This window comes from Dermacentor silvarum, chromosome 1 (assembly GCF_013339745.2).
Source record: "Dermacentor silvarum isolate Dsil-2018 chromosome 1, BIME_Dsil_1.4, whole genome shotgun sequence".
Classification (NCBI taxonomy): Eukaryota; Metazoa; Arthropoda; class Arachnida; order Ixodida; family Ixodidae; genus Dermacentor; species Dermacentor silvarum.
In genome coordinates, this window is record NC_051154.1 from 116,717,129 (window position 1) to 116,736,433 (window position 19,305).

The 19,305-nt window shown below is 48.2% G+C and overlaps 1 protein-coding gene across 6 annotated transcripts in view; it reads left to right on the forward strand.

Moving 5' to 3' along the window:
- LOC119435519 (cobalamin binding intrinsic factor-like) overlaps positions 1-19,305 on the forward strand; it is a 303,054-nt gene that overhangs the window by 38,715 nt on the left and 245,034 nt on the right. For 5 of the 6 annotated variants that reach the window (XM_049672692.1, XM_049672712.1, XM_049672716.1 and 2 more), the window contains exons 2-4: positions 4,020-4,257; positions 8,972-9,216; positions 10,848-11,017. In XM_049672692.1, coding sequence (XP_049528649.1) covers positions 4,020-4,257; positions 8,972-9,216; positions 10,848-11,017 — 653 coding nt within the window. The remainder of the gene's footprint in view (positions 1-4,019; positions 4,258-8,971; positions 9,217-10,847; positions 11,018-19,305) is intronic. The other variant, XM_049672697.1, reaches the window with a different exon arrangement.

Sequence of the window (19,305 nt, forward strand, 5' to 3'; positions counted from 1 at the left end):
AGATCCTGGACAGGAGCCGCCGGCCGTACTGACGTGCCGTGCAAGCAGCGAAACCGTCTGCTCATTCGTCATGTGCATGATCGCAGCGTTACCGCGGACGCACCAAGCTTCGTCAGTGCGCTAGAGTTACCCGAACTCAGTGAAATGCCGTGTGCTGCCGGGTAATCCATGAACGACGATAGAACAGAGGGCAATTCCTGGTCATTGTGTCGTGGCCGACTGCAAGAGCACTGTCGTTGCGCACTTGGAGGTGGTTGGTTCCAGAAAGGGGACCGCTGCATGTGCGTCGAGACCTGTAGTCTCTTGCTCCTCTGATAGGTAGACCTGGGCCGCATGGGAAGATCTTCGATAATGATGATCTGAGCTGGGTATCTTGAGCAAGATGTCCCTGAGCACGGCGCGAAAGGCCATGCCTTCGGCCAATGACTGCTCTGAGAACCAGAGATGTGGCACCGAAGGGTCAGAAAGTATCTCGTTTCTGTGGTCCGAGGACCCGTCGGGAGCCTGGAGTGGTAAAACCTCTAGTATATGAGATAAGCCGGTTCCTAAATGTGCCTAATCATGGACGAGAGCGAATGCCGCGTCAACGACTGCTATGGTTAAGAAAGGGCCTCGGGCTCTTGGGAACCCTGTGTAGATCGAGGACTCGAGATCAAGGGGCGAAGGTTTACTGCACCGCCCTCGATGGTGAATCAAACTTTGCCAAAGAAGAAGTAATCGATCAGCTCTCAGAATATGGTCGGCGGGCAGATCCCAGAAGGCGGGAACCGCGCCAAGGGACTTGCTTCCGGCTGCATTGTGAAGCTGAAGGTCCAGCGCCCCGACAGGCATCACGGTGGCGCCTATGTCACGAAGGGGTGCCTCGGTCCAGAACTGCAGTAGGACTGCGGCGTGGCGTCGATGCAGTGCCGTACGCTCAGCTCCAGTGTCCGCAAGAGAAGTGAGCTCCCCTATGTCGTCGACGCGTACCTGCAGCTTTGTAAGAGGCCGCGTTTGGTAGGGAATGGCCTGAGATGGGGCTTGATGGCAGTTCTCGTACCCATGTCCGAGGCATCCGCACGCAAAGTATCCGAGGCGCGAGGTAGCGTGCTCCTGTGCAGTAACGGCCACACGCGGCCATGCGGTATTCTCCAACTCCACAGCTCAACGGACGAAAGCTTTAAACTCATGGTCGACTGGCTGCACAAGCAGTATGAACGCGTGCGTCGAGTCATATATGCCATCGACGACACGCTTTCTGGCTACCGGAGATGACCATACCAGGCCGCAAGCTTCCAGGAGTCGTACTTTGTCGTAGATGTAGACTGCGACGTACTCGCTCTCGGCTTGCCGGTGCGACCGCATTTCCATGAAACGAGCGTCATCACATCTGCATGTGCAGATGTGATGACAGAGCTACTGGAGCTATTGTGAGAGCATGACGATAGCCTGAGCACGATCGCCGGTGTTGTACGGCCCTGGAGCCGTCGTGCAGGCCTTGACGCTGCCCGCTGACGATGCGGCGGGGGTACTTGCGGCGCTAGTGGGGCAGCGGAAGTCATGCCCAAGGGAGCATGGACGGCATCACTTCGCAACGTATACAGGTTGAGACAGTCCTTAGTAGCGTATCCATGACAGTGTTCGTATTCATGACAGTGTTCCCTGACAGGAGGGACCCGGGACGGCGAGAAGCCATGAGGGCTGCACCGCCTTAAGGCTGGATCTCTGTAGGCTGTGCCATTGCAATGGAGGAAATAGAACAGCCGGACCGTATAATGGCTGTTGTGTCCTCTTTTCAGTTACTATATATATATATATATATATATATATATATATATAGAAAACAAACTTTTACTATCACGTTATGGCCGAGGACCAGCATTGTCACAAGTTATTCTTGACAAACGCCGGTAACCCGGCCAATACTTCGAGTTAAACGCTGTATATATATATATATATATATATATATATATATATATATATATATATATATATATATATATATATGTTCGAGGTGAGTCATATGATCTGCTGATATTCCGCAGCACTGATATATATATATATATATATATATATATATATATATATATATAGTACCTAAAGAAAGGACGCAACAAGCATGTTCGAGGTGAGTCTTACGATCTCCTGATATTCCGCAGCCCATATATATATATATATATATATATATATATATATATCAGTGCTGCGGAATATCAGCAGATCATATGACTCACCTCGAACATAACTGCATTTTGTCCGAAACTTTCAGGATGTTTTTCGGGAATCAGGCTTGTCTCGCAAAATTTGGGGGACTTTCGATACGTTTATTAGTCAGATGTATGCCTAGTCTGCTGGAGGTTGACAAAGAAGCTCGAGAACAAGTTAAGGACCGCACGAAGAGCGATGGAACGAAAAATGTTAGGCGTAACGTTAAGAGATAGGCAAGAGAGCGGTGTGGATCAGAGAGCAAACGGGCATAGCGGATATTCTAGTTGACAAGAGAAAGAAATGAAGCTGGGCAGGCAATGTAATGAGTAGGGTAGATAACCGGTGGACCATTAGAGGTACAGAATGGGTGCCAAGATAAGGAAAGCGCACTCGAGGACGGCAGAAAACTAGGTGATTTGATGGAATTAGGAAATTGGCAGGTGGAAAATGGAATCAGCTAGCGCAAGACAGGGGTAATTGGAGATCGCAGGGAGAGTCCTTCGTCCTGCAGTGGACATAGAATAGGCTGTTGATGATGATGGCTAGTCTGCTTGCATGATGGGTTATATTTGCAAAGGCACCAGATACCGAACGTTTTTTAATTGTTTACACCCATAAATCCGTGTCTTTCAAATAAGCCCATTTGAGTTCTCAAAATTTTACTAACTACAAAGCTAAGCGTCATAAAAATTATGTTTAAAAATATTCTGGAATTTTACGTGCCATATCCACAATCTCATTATCAGGCAAGCCATAATGGAGACTCCTGATTAATCTTCGCCATCTGCGATGCTTTAACGTACACTGAATACATGGTACACGGGCGTTTTTGCATTCCGCCCTCATCGGAATGGCTGATATCGAACCTGCGACCTCATGCTCAGCACGTTAATGCCATAACCACTGAGCTACGGCGGGGGGTAAAAATGGAACTCATATGTAAGGTGTATCGCATGCAGACAGGACTACTGAATTCTGGCTTCAGACATGACCATGCGCAGCGCACAGCCAGACCTCGCATCTCACGCTATATATCGCGATATCACGTATTCTCAAGGCCCTGCCAGCGCATCTAAGTCCTGGAGTAGCCAAGCGGAAAGTTACGCACGGACGGTAAATGAACTAGACAATTAGGTAGACGTTTGCACAAGCCGACCAGTCTTTGTGGAAGGCTGTAAGTATAAAGAATTCATTCAGCAACGTGTACAACTTGCGAGACTAATATCGGGCTGTTTTGGCACCATTGGTTTAGAAGCGCAATGACCATTACATGGGCATGCCGTATCCACGCAAGCCTTGTAGAGAAAGAGCACAGCAGGCTGCATAGACCTTCTCAGTGACAAGGGAGGCTTATACAGATCCTTTATTTTCCTTTAATTTTTGTTTAAGCATTTTCCTATAAAGGTGCAAAGACACTTAAGCAAGTGCATTCGATTGGTGGCCCACTCCAACAAACGTCTGACAAAAAAGCATTTTGCATCCCCTCTTTCTTTAAGAGGCACGGGAATCAAAGGTAGGGTACAAAGAGCATGCTCTTTCTCCACAAAAAAAAAAAAAAAAAAAAAAAACACGCGGAACGTCCGTCGAACAAAGTTTCTTATTAGTTATTCAAACGAACACTAACGAAAGGCTGGCCATTTCGAGCACGGCAACTTAATTCCAGGAGGAGCTCTTTGTATCGGCGACCGTGGTCCGCAGGTGTGTTGAGGACATTATAGTTTCCTTCTCCTGTCGCCGCGCGCAGTACGTGCTTGGAATTCGCAGTCTTCGCCGCGCTGTCGCAGTGCTCTCCGGAGAAGTGACGCGGGCGCGCCCCTTTCGTGGCTCTTTAGACGGGCCGCCGGACTCGCAGGGGCTGCTGGCCACGGAGGAGGAGGCCCTAGGACGTGCGCGATCCTGGCTGAAGACACACCCGTGCCACCAGTACAAGGTCCCGGGGGGCCCCAGCGAGGCGCACCAGCGGACGCTCGCGCTGGCGCTGGTCGATCCGGCTTTCTTCGACCGCTGCTCGGCGGAGGCCCTGCTGCACGTGCGCGAGTTGCAGCACCAGCTGCTCGTCCAGCTCCCCACGTACGCTTTGGGCTGCACAGTCGGCCGACGCGAGCGCCTTCCTGCGGCGTTCGCCAAAAGGCGACTTGGCAGAGTGAATAATAGCCGCAATTTATCAGGGGGCAGCCAATAAGCAACGATGCCTCGATTACTCCGGCTCTCGCTTCGCCTAGGTGTTTGTGAAGGCGGTTTGCTCGCGCAACTAGGCATCTGGGCGCACATTCTCTTTTTTCTTCGTGCGTGTACAAGAGAAGTTGTTGCCGTGTTACTGTTGTCGTTATTGTTGTACTAGCAGCCCATGGTATGAAGCCACAACGCCCGTCTGTCTTTTTTTTTTTTTTTTCGTGCGAGGCACTGGTCCCGCAGTGGTGGAAAATAATACCACGTGTTTCATGTAACGACGATGGAGAGTGAAATGAAGTTTTTTTTTTTTTTTTTTTTTTTTTTGGCGCCAAGCGCGTTCAGGGAAGTTGCATCTGGTACAGTAACTGTTCGTCTACAGCCAAACGCCATGAAAAAACGGGCACCGATCATTCCACAGCTATTGCTGTAGGTGAAAGCAGGATGTGCCTCGAGTAAAGAGCTCCGCACAATTATCCTGCGACACATATATTTTTTAATGCTGTATATATATTGAAACTGCGCCAGTGACACGCTGCGCTGAGTAAACAGTTGGTGTGACACGTTTGACCTGCCGCGGCCCTCTCTGTTTCTTACGGACACTAAGGTATGCATATTTTGCCACACCGCAAAAAGTTTATCCGCACTAAACTTGAAACCGGCTTGTTCACGGCTTAGGATTGATGCCCCGTATTCACAAAACGAAATGTCTAAAGCTGCGTCGGATGTACGCGCGAACAATCCACTTGGTCACCTTAAAGGTCCGGTGGACTGGCGGATCCATAAGGAGAACGCCCTTTCGCAACCGTATTCCGCGTAGCTTCGCACTACCTTCAGAATACAGTGGTTCAAATACGTGCGGAGCTGCTTATCATACATGCATACGTTCCCGTCATCATAAGTGTCAGCTAGAAACCTGCGCAAACAATAGGGATGAGTACGTGCCGTAGCGCATTTCAACGGGAATCAGGGCTATAGCGTGGCGAAGGCCAACTATTCTAAGGAAAGAGGCGCTTAGAATAAAATAGTCGAAAGTTTGCCTAGTTGGTATTTTGACATGAGAACCATCTTGATATAGCACGCCTGTGTTCGTCTTCCTTTCTGTTGTGCCGTCCCGTTGCGCGCTATTTCAAGACAGGCGTTTGGAAGCGTCTCCAGGGGTTAAATACCTTATAGGGCAAGAGGTTAGAGTATGATGTACGTATATCGCACTAGAATCGACCTTCAAAACGCCAAAATCAACGAAAATATTCCGGCAATCTGTTCAACAGTTTTGAGGTAGTGGTTAATACGCCAGCTAGAAAAATGAGTTGACCAGCTTTAGCGGTGGCCATTGCGGTAACGTCTCTGCCTGCCACACTGCGGTCCAGGGTTTTACTCCTCATCGGATCTTATTTATAACCTCAGCTGACTTGTTTTTGTTTTTTTTTAACTCTAAATTGGGAGGCGGGGGAGTGTCGCTGGCGTGGCCAAAACATATTCGCCCTTAAAGCTGATAATTGCAACTGACAGCAAGCAACACGTCCTCATGGCCGCTCGACAGCCAGGTTTAATGCAACGTCGTGTCATACATACATGTACGTTTATTCCGCTGTTTCTGCATGTGTTCTTAGCACACGTAATAACGGCGCAAGAAATTTACTCAAACCGATGGTCTGATGCGTGTCGTAGTCCGGCATGCCGTGATGACGTTCTGCTTCCTGTCATCTTGCCTTGTGAGATGTAAGTGGCGAAAAGGATTTCGCCATGTCAGGCAAACTGTTGCAGTCAAAATATAGAAACAAAATAAGAACACATTTAGTGATTTGGTATCCAACCCAGGTACCCAGCGTAACAATGAGAGATTTTACCGCAACGATGACAAGACGGCCAACTTGCGATAGTTTCTGCACTTGTAACATTAACCACTGATTGCAAACTGTTCAGCTTTCTGCCGCATGACTTTTGTTGATTTCGGCGTTTCTAAATTCTTGTGCGTTGTACGCAAGTTCTACTCTAACCTTTAATATAACGCATTGAATACAAACAGCTACTGCATGTATCGTTAGAAACGCGAGCCTTCAACCACGTTGGTACTGATCACCATCGAAACGAGCTACTGCACGTGTATTGTCGATCACATCCGCGCAGAGCCCCATCCTTACAGCGTTCGCTACTTTATGTAGACGAAGCTAGTGCATCAAAGTAGCAGTGTGTGTATTGTACTGAGAAGGCCGAAAACGCTTTTACACGTAAGGAGAACCACGACGTCTGATACGACGTCGCAACTTGCGCTACAAATTTTTAAGTTTTCATTAGTGGCCTGCTCAGCGATATGAATAAAGCCACCTGTAGAAGAAGCTCAAAGAAAGAACTGCTTTGAGCGATAAAGGAAATGGTACGGCAACGGTCACTAGCGCCTGTTAGGGAACGAAAACTGAACGCGAATTGCAGAGCAGTCAACGGAACTTACTATACGAAGAAGAGTTGCGCGTCTCTGCTTTCGTTAGTTAACGTTTGTGTTAATTTCTGGATTGCAATTTTGACTTCAACATCTCCGTAATTGTGAAATGCTGCAACACGAACTGATTTCCACCAATCACTTAGTGGATCACCCGTCGGGGTGGCGTAGTGGATTCGGCGTTACGCTGCTAACCCGAGGGCGCGGGATCGAATCCCGGCCCCATTTTGGTGGGGGGCGAAATGAAAAAACGCCCGTGTACCATGCATGGGGTGCACATTAAAGAACTCAAGAAGGTCAAAATTAATCGGGAGTCCCCCACTACGTCGTGCCACATAATTATATCGTGGTTTTGGCACGTACAACCCCAGAATTATTATTTTGTTTCTTTACTCAGCGGATCGGTAGCGAAGCATTGCTCTATTTGCGATAATCACGCGTTGTCATAGTATCGCGTCTGGGGGCACTGAATGGAGTGTGTTTTTAATCCGATTGTTTTGGTTTTTTTCGTGTGCTCTATGGAAACACATGCGGCAGTTGTAAGATTTGTTTTGAAGCCCACCCATCTGCGCGGGCTGCGCCGAAACATGCACGCTGCACCACAGCACACACTGAATAAACGCTGACGCGATTGAAACATGTATTTAGCTGTCCAGAACGCTTATTCCCAGCGTATCTTAACGTGAAACGTTCGAAAAAAAAAATCAAAAAGACGTGTCGAACGTGCATCCATAAAAAGACTGCCGGATCCATCTAACGTACCTTTAAAAAATGTTGAAGGGAGACGTCGGACGTACCTTTAGCCACAGCCTTCGCAAAAATCTCTTAGGCTAGAATTGTCCGTAAGACCATTTTATTTTATAGCCAATTGTTATGATGGGCCCATTATACAGTTCACCTTCACCACCTTCACCTTCAGGTGAAGGTGGTGAAGGTGGCCAACCGACAAAGGTGGCCAACCGATGAGAAAGAGCAATTACGAACGAGAAGCTTTATGAATTCGGCCCCTCGTTCGTAAGTGGTCTTTGCCATTATCCGGCCACCTCCGCTAATAGAGAGATTTAGCTGAGCGTAAACGTTCTGCTCCACTCAGAAGTATTACACATTACACACATACGCTTAGCGGTAATACTAGTGAGCCTGCGCACAACACTAAACCGGTCCCGTATTCACGAAAAGCTCGTACGCTAGAATTGTTTGTTAGAAAAAATTTTCAGCAATACTGATGCTGGACATATTATTACCGAAGGAGACAGGCCAATGGCAAAGAACTCTTACGAACGAAAGGCTTTATAAATTCGGCCCCCGATTGAGTGGAGCGTGACGGTGCGTCCACTCGGCTTTTTGTCGAAATCTAGCCAAGAAATTTAACAGCGCGTCACTCGCTTCTGAGGGAGACGCGCTTATCAAAAAATCGAAATCAATCAATTTCTACGCTGTGCCTCAGCGCGTGAAACCTGAGCGGAGCGGACAGTAAGCGACGCTCAGCTAAACCTGTCCAATAACATGTCTTACACCAGGATTGGCTAGAATGTGTTCTTGCGAATGATTCTAGCGTAAGAGCTTTTCGTGGACACGGGCCCAGATCGCTTATTCGCAGTGTTAAGTTCCGCCCGCGACCTCCACGCAGAGTTCACTGGCTTTCTTCTCGCCACCCTTTTAACACTTAGTGCACCTGTAACATATATGTTCTCGTGTTTCCTTAACTCACCGTGATGGCTGAGCGGCTATATGGCATTGCGCTGCTAAGTACGAGATCGCGGGATCGAATCCCGGCCGCGACGGCCGCATTTCGATGGGGGCGAAATTCAAAAATGCCCGTGTACCATGCATTGGTGCACATTAAAGAACCCCAGGGGGTCAAAATTAAGCCAGAGTCCCCCGCCTTATAAGGCGTGCCTCATAAGCAGATCGTGGTTTCGGCACGTAAAACCTCAGAATTTTCTTTTTCATTTCTTGTGCTTCCTTCGGGGGCGGCCGGGTGATACGCCGCTTCATTAGCGAGAACCTTTGTTCAATCAAACACTCACGGTGACAGGCAGACAAGCTTGGGTAATAAACTCTAAGAATATGCATCGCTTGACACCATCGATTCCCCATTGAGTGCCTTGAACGTTACCACAAGCGCCGAGGATGATGCCTCGCTGAAGAAGCGTTTTTGCGTCCCCCCGACAGGACGGCCGAGAAGGGACAGCTGGCGCTGCACGTTCTGGCGCTATCCGCATCCTGCCAGCCCATCCGGGACCCGAGGGGCCGCAATCTTGCCGTGCTACTGCGGAAGAAATCGGCCGACCCTGTTCCGCGCAACCGCTTCTCAGAGGCCCTCCAGCTGCTGGCCGTCTGCTCGCTCGGAGACCGCGGCCGCAAGCTCACCGACATGGCCATGGCGAACGTCCAAGAGCTGGCAGCTGAAAGCCCAGGTGACGACACTCTCGTTATAGTGAACTAGAATATATTCACTATACTCTCGTGCTCACGCGCATCCATCAGAGTGGCTGGACATTTGAGCCACGCCAACAGTTCCAGCGTATTTTAAGAGCCCAGCTGCTGTCTACTGCATGGTTCGTGACGACAGGTCAGGAGGATGAGATAAGAGAGCGTCAGTATTAGATTTGCAAAGGCGGCGACACAGCGCCGCAGACACCGTGCTACTATTGTGACAGCTCGGCAGTTTTCCCACTTTTGGTTCTGAATCCTTTGGAAATCCATGGAGCAATAAAATATATAGGACAGCATGTTTCTTTTTATTATACCGCGATGTGGATTTTTTCGGGACGACGCAGCCGCTACTTGATCTATAATGGTGATACACCGAAGAGCTGTTTCGTAAATAGTTCATTACAGCGTAAGCTAAACGAATGAGGAACCAAAAAGAAAATACGTCATTGAGCAAATCGTGCGTTCTGTACATTATGAAGACTTGTATGCTTTATAACTCACACTATATACTTGGACGATCCAAAAAGGTGGCTCAGCCACTACTCAGCCAGGGCACGTCTTCTGAAAGCAGTACGCACGATAAATCGATTTGTGAACGCATAATCAGAAAAATAAATGACCCAATGGCAAACAATTTTTATACGAATGATTTTTTTTCTAATTTCGAGCCCTGATCGCATGGTCAGGGCATTTGTTTCCGAACATAGTGACTGAAATACCCATGGGGTCGAAATCTAAGGACGACTGTATGTTGACGGTTTGGTTGTCGCCGTTTAAGAGCCCGAAGTGAGATGGATTCATCCGGAAGATTTCCGTTATTGTGCCTTTTATAACTACGGTAAAATTTGTGAAGTGAAGCTGCCCAATTTTTCGAATAATTATTGTGCAAGCACGCGGGGATGATCCGTAAGACCTGGCTGAGAAAATTCATGCCCTTAGTGCAGTCATAACCACAGTGCTGACACTCGCGTGTTGTTACTAAGAACCATGGCGTGTGCTCTTCCAAAGCAAAAGAAAATGGCAATGAATGAATCACCCACTAACATCGGGAAATGTACGTGATCAATCAGCGCCGACCAGGCCTTCTGATAATGCGTTTAAGTTCAAATCCTTAGTTCAGAGTTATTTTTATTACTAATCAGTCATATTGACACGCTACGCACAATCTGTGTGGCCCCGTAGCCAAAGGATAGTGCAGGGACCATTGGCAAAAGGTACAGACGACGTACTGTCAATTGAATAATTTGTTTTAAAATACAGCAAGGACAGAAATTGCAATCAAATGCGAGGAGGTACAAAAGCATGTCGCAGAACCTCAACAGCAAAGAATTAAAAATTGTCGACATAGATTACAGACATGCGAATGTCTGTAATCTATGTCTTCAAACGTAAAAATAATAGAATAATAGCAAGACACAGCACTTCATAATAAGGAGTCTGCCAGCTGAAAAATATTTACGCAGGTGTTATACGCGAAACATTTCAGTTGTCTCAAACCAACGGCAGAGACGACCCAAACGCACATTTGAGCGCACCGTTCCAGTTCTCAGTATACGTATACTAGACAAGTGTGTGGGCGATGTATGCGTATTGAATAAACTGCGAATTGCAGCTACTGTCATGGACTCCCTTGCAATCAACGTGCTGGCCATGGCCTGTTTGACCGATAACCAACTTGGAGGTCGGTCGGCAGCTGTCCACGATGCACTCAGACCTGTAGCCCAGCTGCAGCAACCAGACGGCAGCTTCGGGAACGTCCACACCACGGGCCTTGTGACGCAGGTGAGATACATTAAGTTCTCTGCTAAAGTGCGTGACTATCAAATAGCAAGCGTGTTTCTAACGCGGGCTCATAACGAACATACGTGGGGAGCCGATCGGCTGCCTTCTCGCCGATAATTTACCTCAAGCATTATTCATTGTACTGATTGTGTGCGTGCGCGCGTGTGTGAATGGTTTTAGCTGCACCTTCCTTTCTAGCGTATTTAGCAGCGTCTCGAAACGATGTAAATGTGATTGAAGAATTGAAGCTGCTATGATAGCACCAATTGTGTCCTGCCTGTGGTGTGCAGCCTGCAGAATCGATCAGCAAGAGTCGTGATTTTTCTTGCTTAGTTTGTTTGTTTCTTTCTTTCTTTGTTATTTTATTTACAGGTGTGCAGGTCTTTACAGGGTGTTTCATTTTAGCTGCACCAAATTTTTAAAAATTGCCTGCGGCAGATAGCACAATTATAATCCTTGATCTAAACTACTAGATGAGGCAGTCATTGCTTCCACGAGAAATCAAAACGCCTAATTGAATAATAAACATAATTATGCTAATTACCTTATTAACTAATTATTTTACGACACATCTTTGAATCTGCGAATTATAGCCGCTGAGTTCGCAAGGCGTATCCAATTGAAACGGATTCTCAGGACTGAACCAGTTTCGAGATATTAATTTTCAAAGTGTCCGACGAAATGCATGGGCGTTCCAGTTAACTTTTTGAGGAAAACACCGTTTTATGCATTGAAGCACAAAGTTAACTGGAACGCCCTTGCATTTAGTTGGACACTTTGAAAATTAATATCTTGAAACTGGTTCAGTCCTGAGAATTCGTTCCAATTGGATACGCCTTGCGAACTCAGCGGCTATAATTCGTAGATTGAAAGATGTGCCATAAAATAATTAGTTAAGAATTTAATTAGCATAATTATGTTAATTATTCAATTGGGCGTTTTGATTTCTCGTGGATGTAATGGCCGCCTCATCGATCAAGGATTATAATTGTGCTTTCTGCCACAGGCAATTATTTAAAATTTGGTGCAGCTAAAATGAAACACCCTGTATAGTCATAAAGAAAACATGGCCAAACAGTCGCCGTCTAATCATTACTGCTCACTTACGTATTTATTTCATTTTTTGTCAACAAATAGGAACAAATGGTGCATGTAATTCAGCACTATTGCTAAGAAGCTTTCCGACGCGGATGGGAGGATAGTGCTGCGTGTCACCACTGCGGCGACGAGGAAACTATCGAACACGTACTTTGTCATTGTCCCCGATACAGCGCACACAGCCAGTCACTCGCGACCGCGCTGGTGCGTTTCGACAACCTGCCGCTTTCGGAGCAGACAGCCCTGGAACGCCGGCCTGTACAGTCGTCGCACAAGTCAGTCAAGGCACTGTTGAAGTTTTCGCGTTCGAGTGGACTATCTGACACACTATAGTTGTCACGGACGTTTCCATCCTCCTCAATTTTTGTATTCTTTTTATTTATTTCTTTCGTGACTGCTTTTTTCTCTCCCCTATTCTTTCCGACTTTCATTTCTCTTCACCCTTCCCCTAGTGCAGGGTGGCAAACCAGCATCTTTTCGGGTTAACCTCCCTGCCTATCCCAGCCCGTTGCTCTCTCTCTCTCTTGCCCAACAACGTGCCGAAGCATGCGAAAAGCATGGTACGGCCATTGGGCGACCAAAGACCATGGCCGCGCAGCCGTGGACATACTAAAGCAGCCATACACTGGCGGCCGATCGGAAAGGCAAGTGTATAGTATGTATTCGCAGGCAGGCCTCCTGCGAATACATTCGCGGCCACCAGTGCGCCGCGTGTGACCGATTGTGTGGTCGCTGTGCAAGCGAACATCGTACACATCAAGCGCGGTGTAGCACTTAGGTGTTGCGGAATCGCGTAGAGTGTGTTGCGACACGCGCAGCTGCACACGATGGTGACGCCGGCAATGCGAGAACGTCGTATGCGCACGACACCCTCTCCGTATATTGCTTCGTCAGACAATAAAGGCAACCACGCTGCCGCACGCACAGCGTTCCTCTCCCGAGACTCGCAGCCTGTTTTATTTTCTTTAGTCTCTCCACGACACAGAAGCAATTGTTGTTATGCCTTTCCCGGGACAAAGCATTTGGCGAGAGATGGTATTCTCTGACCCTTCGACGAACACGTTATTTCAAGCGCTTTGAAAGAAGCTAAGGTAGAGTGCGTAAAAATGTTTTTGCGATAAAATAAAGTAAGGAATATGTAGACGAGATGGAAAAAAGGAGAAAAAGAAGAAAAACATGTAACGTTGAGCAACTCTTGTTCTACATAAAATGGCAGGTTTTCTATTGAACACGCCCTTCTTTCTTTTCTTTTTTTCGGGACCAGAATTGTAGCTGCTATAGCCCGTCACGCGACTTTCTCTTGACGCCGCCTCTCGCGTTACTGAATGCGCAAGAGCGCGCTGAGAGACTTGGCAGGAGTTTCAAGTTACAAGGCCTGTTGGCTAACGTAGTTTGGAAGGGAACTTCGCTCTACTGTCTTGATAGCAGCAATAGATATGTTTATACCAGACTTCCGGCCTGAAAATCCCTATAGTACACGAATCACACTACAAGGCAAAAACAGAAAAGTCAATTCTGTTGAGAACTCGTGCAGCAGCACCTTAACAATACGCAAAATGGGATAATAATAAGTGGAGGCAAAATATAATGACACAAAACAAGATGTACGCGAGCGCAACTGCGAATTTTAATCCTTTGGATGGTGAGTTGGTTGGATAAGCAGCATTGCTTGGCTCAGGCAAAAAGGAAAACATCTAAATACAAGTCAGGGAATAATAATAAGTGAACAAATAGAAATAGAGGAGGATAATGCATGTGCTAGATTTACAGCTAGACATTGCAGGCATAATGATATGCAGGTACTGGTAGTATAAAGTTCGTGCTGGGTTGTCGTTTAAGCGAATATGGTAAATATGGCAATATGTCACAGGATATTGCAACTGCCATATACAGAGTCCCCCTGCTTGGGGTTGTCGATGAATTCGCCCTGACGCTGTGATCTGCTAGCCTCCTGGTTAGCGCACAGTATAGAGGGACCGGCCCGGAAAGGCGGTCCGTCCCGGGTTCGGAGGAATCTTTCTTCAACTACGAAGCGTTCTTTCTGAGATACCCGTATTGGTTTCCTTTGTAACATTGTGCTACAGTTCACCCCCCCCCCCCCCTTCTATTCAATGTTTAATCGAGTGCAGTTCTTTAACATATTTAAGGCGCGCCCACGTTTGGGTCTCAATAGATCCAAAACATCAAGATAAAATTGTTTTTAAGAAGTATGGTATGCTTCACGTTAGGCGAAATTATTATCACGTTCGCAATTGCGCGTAATAAAATGGGCGGCTCTATTCTGAGTCAACTTCATCACGTGTTACAAGAGAAACAATAAGAGCACTAGGGAGGTTAACAATTGGGAGTTTAATTTAAAAAATGCGTCGGCCCTTCCACTCCGGGAAGATAGTTTACCATCCAAGTTGAAACGTGCGGCCTTGGTGTTTATCACTGGGTTAATCCCGAGGGTTCATTAAAGTATTTCTCAATTATGAGGTTACACAGTCCGCCGTTGTCGCTTGCGTTCGATATCTCGAGTTTGCTCGGCGGCGTGGTTAGCAGCATTCGCCCGCAATTGCCGTTTGCGATTCTTCGAAATTAAATTGCTTCAAAATTAAATCTGTCCGTTACGTAAGACAATGAATTACTCATACCCTCTTAAGCAATGTCTCATACCCCCGTAAATGCGGTTTCCCCAATACGACGACAGAAGTGAAATTCTACGCTGGAATGATTAGCGGCAACGCAGCCACTAATGGAAGCAGCCGCTTTTCGTGGAAGCAGACGACAACGACAAACGCGGGAACAGTGGCACGAGCGCGTGCTCGGCACGGCATCCAACGGCACGAGCGCAAACCGAGGGGCGCCAACGAGCCAGCTGCGGAAGAAGACGACGACGCTCGAGCCAATGCTGACGATGAGAGTTTTCTGTGCACTGGCGATTTCGCCTAGCCATATACGATTTCGCCTAGACATACAGTAAAAGCTCGATGATACGATCACGGCTAATACGAATTTCCGGATGGTACGAATTTTTCTGTGGTCCCGGCCGAGCCCCATTACTTTGCAACGTGCTAGAGAACGGTTGTCACGAATCGATTTTCAGCCTGCGTCGGTTGATACGAATAAACGCCGCCCCACCGACGGCCGCGAAAGAGAACAGCGCGCAGTCACGCGCTTTCTCTCCTCTTTTGGTGCGGAGGCGCGGCGCCGGACAGCGCGGACTCCGCGACTGGGCGCGAAGAGTTTGAAGCGGTGGCGCTTCAAGAAATAAATGCTTTTTACGTACACGTGCCTGAGTGAGTTCACCTCTGACTCTTTTTTAGCTACAGTCGAATCTCGTTAATTCGAACACGCTTACTTCGAACATACCGCGTACCGACAATGCTCTTAGCAGCGCGCCAAATAACGCGGCGGCGCCTCCGACCGGCATTGCTCCGACACCGCCATAGAGCAAAAGCTCAGGAGAGACCCCTCAATGCCGCGTGCGAAGGAACGGGAAAAAAAAAAGAACCCGCGGCGGAAATTTCCCCCTCTCTCAAATTGCAAGGTCGACGTTTCTGCATCGCGCCGGAACAAGCGTGTACGTGCCGACTAGAGTGTTCTAGACAACCGTATTCTAGCACACACTAGTGCCGACGTCTCAGCCACGCGGATAAAATGGCAGTGAACCCTTCTCCTCTATTTTCTAGTCACATGTTGACCTTGCACGCTGCGGCAGCAGCGCAGAGGGAAGCAGCGGCGGAGGCACAGTCGGGCCAACGAAACTGCCACGCCCACAAACGCCCGCTTCCCGATAACGGCAGAAAACGAAACTTCAGGGGGCGGCTAAAAAATGCTGGCGCCAGCACGGCGGCGGGCGCGCACGGAGATGTGCGCACGGAGTCGAAGGTGAGAGAGCTACGAGGGAGTTGAGAGGGAGGGCGAGGGGAGCCACCGAAGCGGCAGAGTTGACGCGGCCAAATCCGCTTCCCTGGCGCGCCCTCCTCCCTCACCTTCGACGGTCTCCGCGCGCACCCGTGTGCCGGCGCCGCCCGCTCGCTCCCTGAAGCTTCGTTTTCTGTCGTTATCGGGAAGCGACCGTTAGCCGTAGTTTCGTGGCCCGCGCTTGCTATGCGTTTGCGCGCCGCGATATTTCGCGACTCGCACCGTTCGTGCATCGTGCTATGGTGCACGAATACTTCAAAAATACGTCCTTTTAATTCGAACAATTTTGCGGGCCCCTTCGAGTTCGAATTATCGAGATTCGACAGTAGTTTTAATTGTGTTTCGATGATACGAATCTCGGCTAATACGAATATTTTTCGTGACCCCGTGAGATTCGTATCATCGAGCTTTTACTGTATAAAGTTTCGCTTTAAAAATTCGGTTGGTTATCCGGTACAAAGGAAGGAGAATGGGGAAATAAGAGATAAATACATGATTTCTTGAACACATATGCACACAGGCAAAATGTCACATGGTTCAACGCGAGCGCACAGGCGAGTCAATCACAAAAAAAAAAAAACGTAATAGCATCTTGAGCGCTGGTGAATGGCGGGGTTGGTGTCACGGTGTCTTGTAAGCAAAGGCCAGTCGTGCGAACATGCTGAAGTAATGGAGATCCCTTGTTTAATTTAAAAAATCACCAGCCCTTCCCCTGCCGAGAAAATGGGGGTAAGTGAAGCTTGTCCTGTGCGTATCTGACCTTCGTGGCGATTTTCTTTCGTCCTCTCTCTCTTTCTTTATCTCTTTCTTTCTCTCTCTATTTCTCTTTTTCTTTCTTTCTCTCTCTTTCTTTTTTGTACCTGGTATGTGCCATTGACCTTGGACCCTTTCTGCACTATCACCAGGATCGGCCCACATTTCAGCGTGACACATCCAGCACCATCACCACCGCCGACACTTGTGAGCCTATAAAGCTTCGCATGATGACTGTCGACGGTAATGCTATTAACATTCGAGCATGTAGCGACGCCCCGTATTCTTGAAGACACGTTTATTTACCATGTGTAGTGGTAATTCTGAGACTTTCTTTGCTTCGACTATATGCGACATACTCCGATATCGTCCCACTTTCCTATGGCACTCACTTTCCAAGGTCGCCCATAAGCATGGCGGCATGACGACGACTGTAGACGCCGACGCACCGACGACGTTGTAATGGCGAAGAAGTATTGACGTCGATTGAACTACAAAGGCGGTATAACAACGATATCATGACGACAGTGAGGTGCCGATTCTTAAGTGATGGCGATGGTATAACGACGACACCGTGACGACAGCGACATGAGGACAATGAGATGACCAGTGTATGACGATGATCGCGTGACGACGACTGATATGACAACGGATGCATGACAGCTACTGTGTGACGACGGCTATATAACGACGACGCAATGTACAGCGGTACGAGAACAATGAGATGACGACGAGTGTATGATGGCAATGGCCCGACGACAACTGTATCGTGAAGCCTGTATGACGATGATGGCGAGACTACGATGGCACGACCGCGATGGTCAGACAACAGATGCATGATAGCGACTGTGTGCATGACAACGGCGGCAGTATCTCAACTGAATGAGCGTTACTGTACGCGCCGGTTCTTGCGTTTTCTCCTCGGGCGTTTCTGTTTGCATCCGAGTTCATGCGCACGCCGGAATGGCACACTCTGGCCAAGTGCCCAATCTTTTTGCAGGCACTGCATCGGGACTTGGCGTATGGACATTCATTTGAGTAATGCGCGTCTCCACAGCGATAACAACTTATCGGCTGTTTCTTTTACATTCTATTCGTGGTGTCAATGGCTTCTGCGCCGGTGTTGCTCTGTCGCTGCATTAGCTTGCAGGAATCATTTTTGGCAGTCTTCATGGCTAGCAGAAGCTTGGCCGCTGAACTGCATGCCAGTGCAGACACTTCTAGCAGGCGGCACTGCATCGCCGCGTCGTTAATGCCGCACCCGAGTCTGTCGCGAAGCATGCCAGGTGAGAAAGTTCCGTACTCACAGTCCGAAGAAAGCTTTTTCAAGGCAGCCACGTAGTCGCTGATGGCTTCTCCTACTTGGCGAGAGCAGCTGTTGAAGCGAGAGACGACCACCGACCACCGAGCCACATTTCGTGCCCAGGCATTGTCGGAGCGATAAACGCTCCGACAATGCCTGGGAACGAAATGTGGCTGGACATTACGCTGAAGATGTCGTCGATGGACACCTGGTCGTGAGTATTGGGAGTCAGCAGGCTCCGAAGGATGGAGTAGGTGTTCAGAAAGACAGACGTTTTCTTTTCCTCAGGAACGCTGTTGTCATTGAAGAAAAGCTTCAGTCGCTCTAAGATACGGTACAAGTCTCTCCTTCGCCATGAAACGGCTTCAACGCTCCGTAGATTGGCATAATAGCTCAAACGTACTTGTGCCGAAAGTTTTCTCCTCATCGCCGAAATCTGTTACGAGTCGCCGTAAGATGCGGTCGAGGTAAACGCACACTTACTTGCCCAAACGGGAAAGTCAACGGAGGCTCGGAATGAACAGACTAGACTCTGCTTTCGCGTGTCAGACTGCCCGCCTCAAACGGGGAGCGTTTATCGCTTCCTTTTCCTTCCCCTTCTCGTCGTGATCCCCGGAACACAGCGAGAGACGGCGCCGTTTCTGCTATTCTTCCTTCCTCGCGTTGCTTGTCTTTGACGAACTCGGCAGCCATGGGATGCGGACAAGTGCGCTCACCAAGTGCAATCACAAGCACCACTGTAACACATTGCTTCGGTGATTCGCAATCAGTTATGTGTTGCAGAGGCTCATTCATTAAAAATGCAGAGGTTTGCCTTGTAGCACGCTTAAAATGCTACTCCAGAATAATAAGATCACAGACGAAACGATACGCCCACACCACAGACACGGAACATAAACAAGCGCGCCAAAATGCACGACATGAAACGCTATAATTAAAGTATTTCGTCGAGACCAGTGCCTAGCACGAAGGTTAAAAGCGGCTTCGCAGCGCCAGTCACAAAGACGGAACCAGTCTCTGGCCCATATACGTGTGGTTGTACAACATGAAATGGCACGCGCTACACTTCATGCCATTCCATGACGATCAACCACCAAGTCCACATCGCCACCCTGGTTGCACAAGCCGTGATCTCTGAAGTACACTGAGTTCGGACATTAGTGCGATCCCATGAAATGTGAAAAGGCTGCAAAACCAAATTAAGTGGGCTAGATCCTCCCGCGCA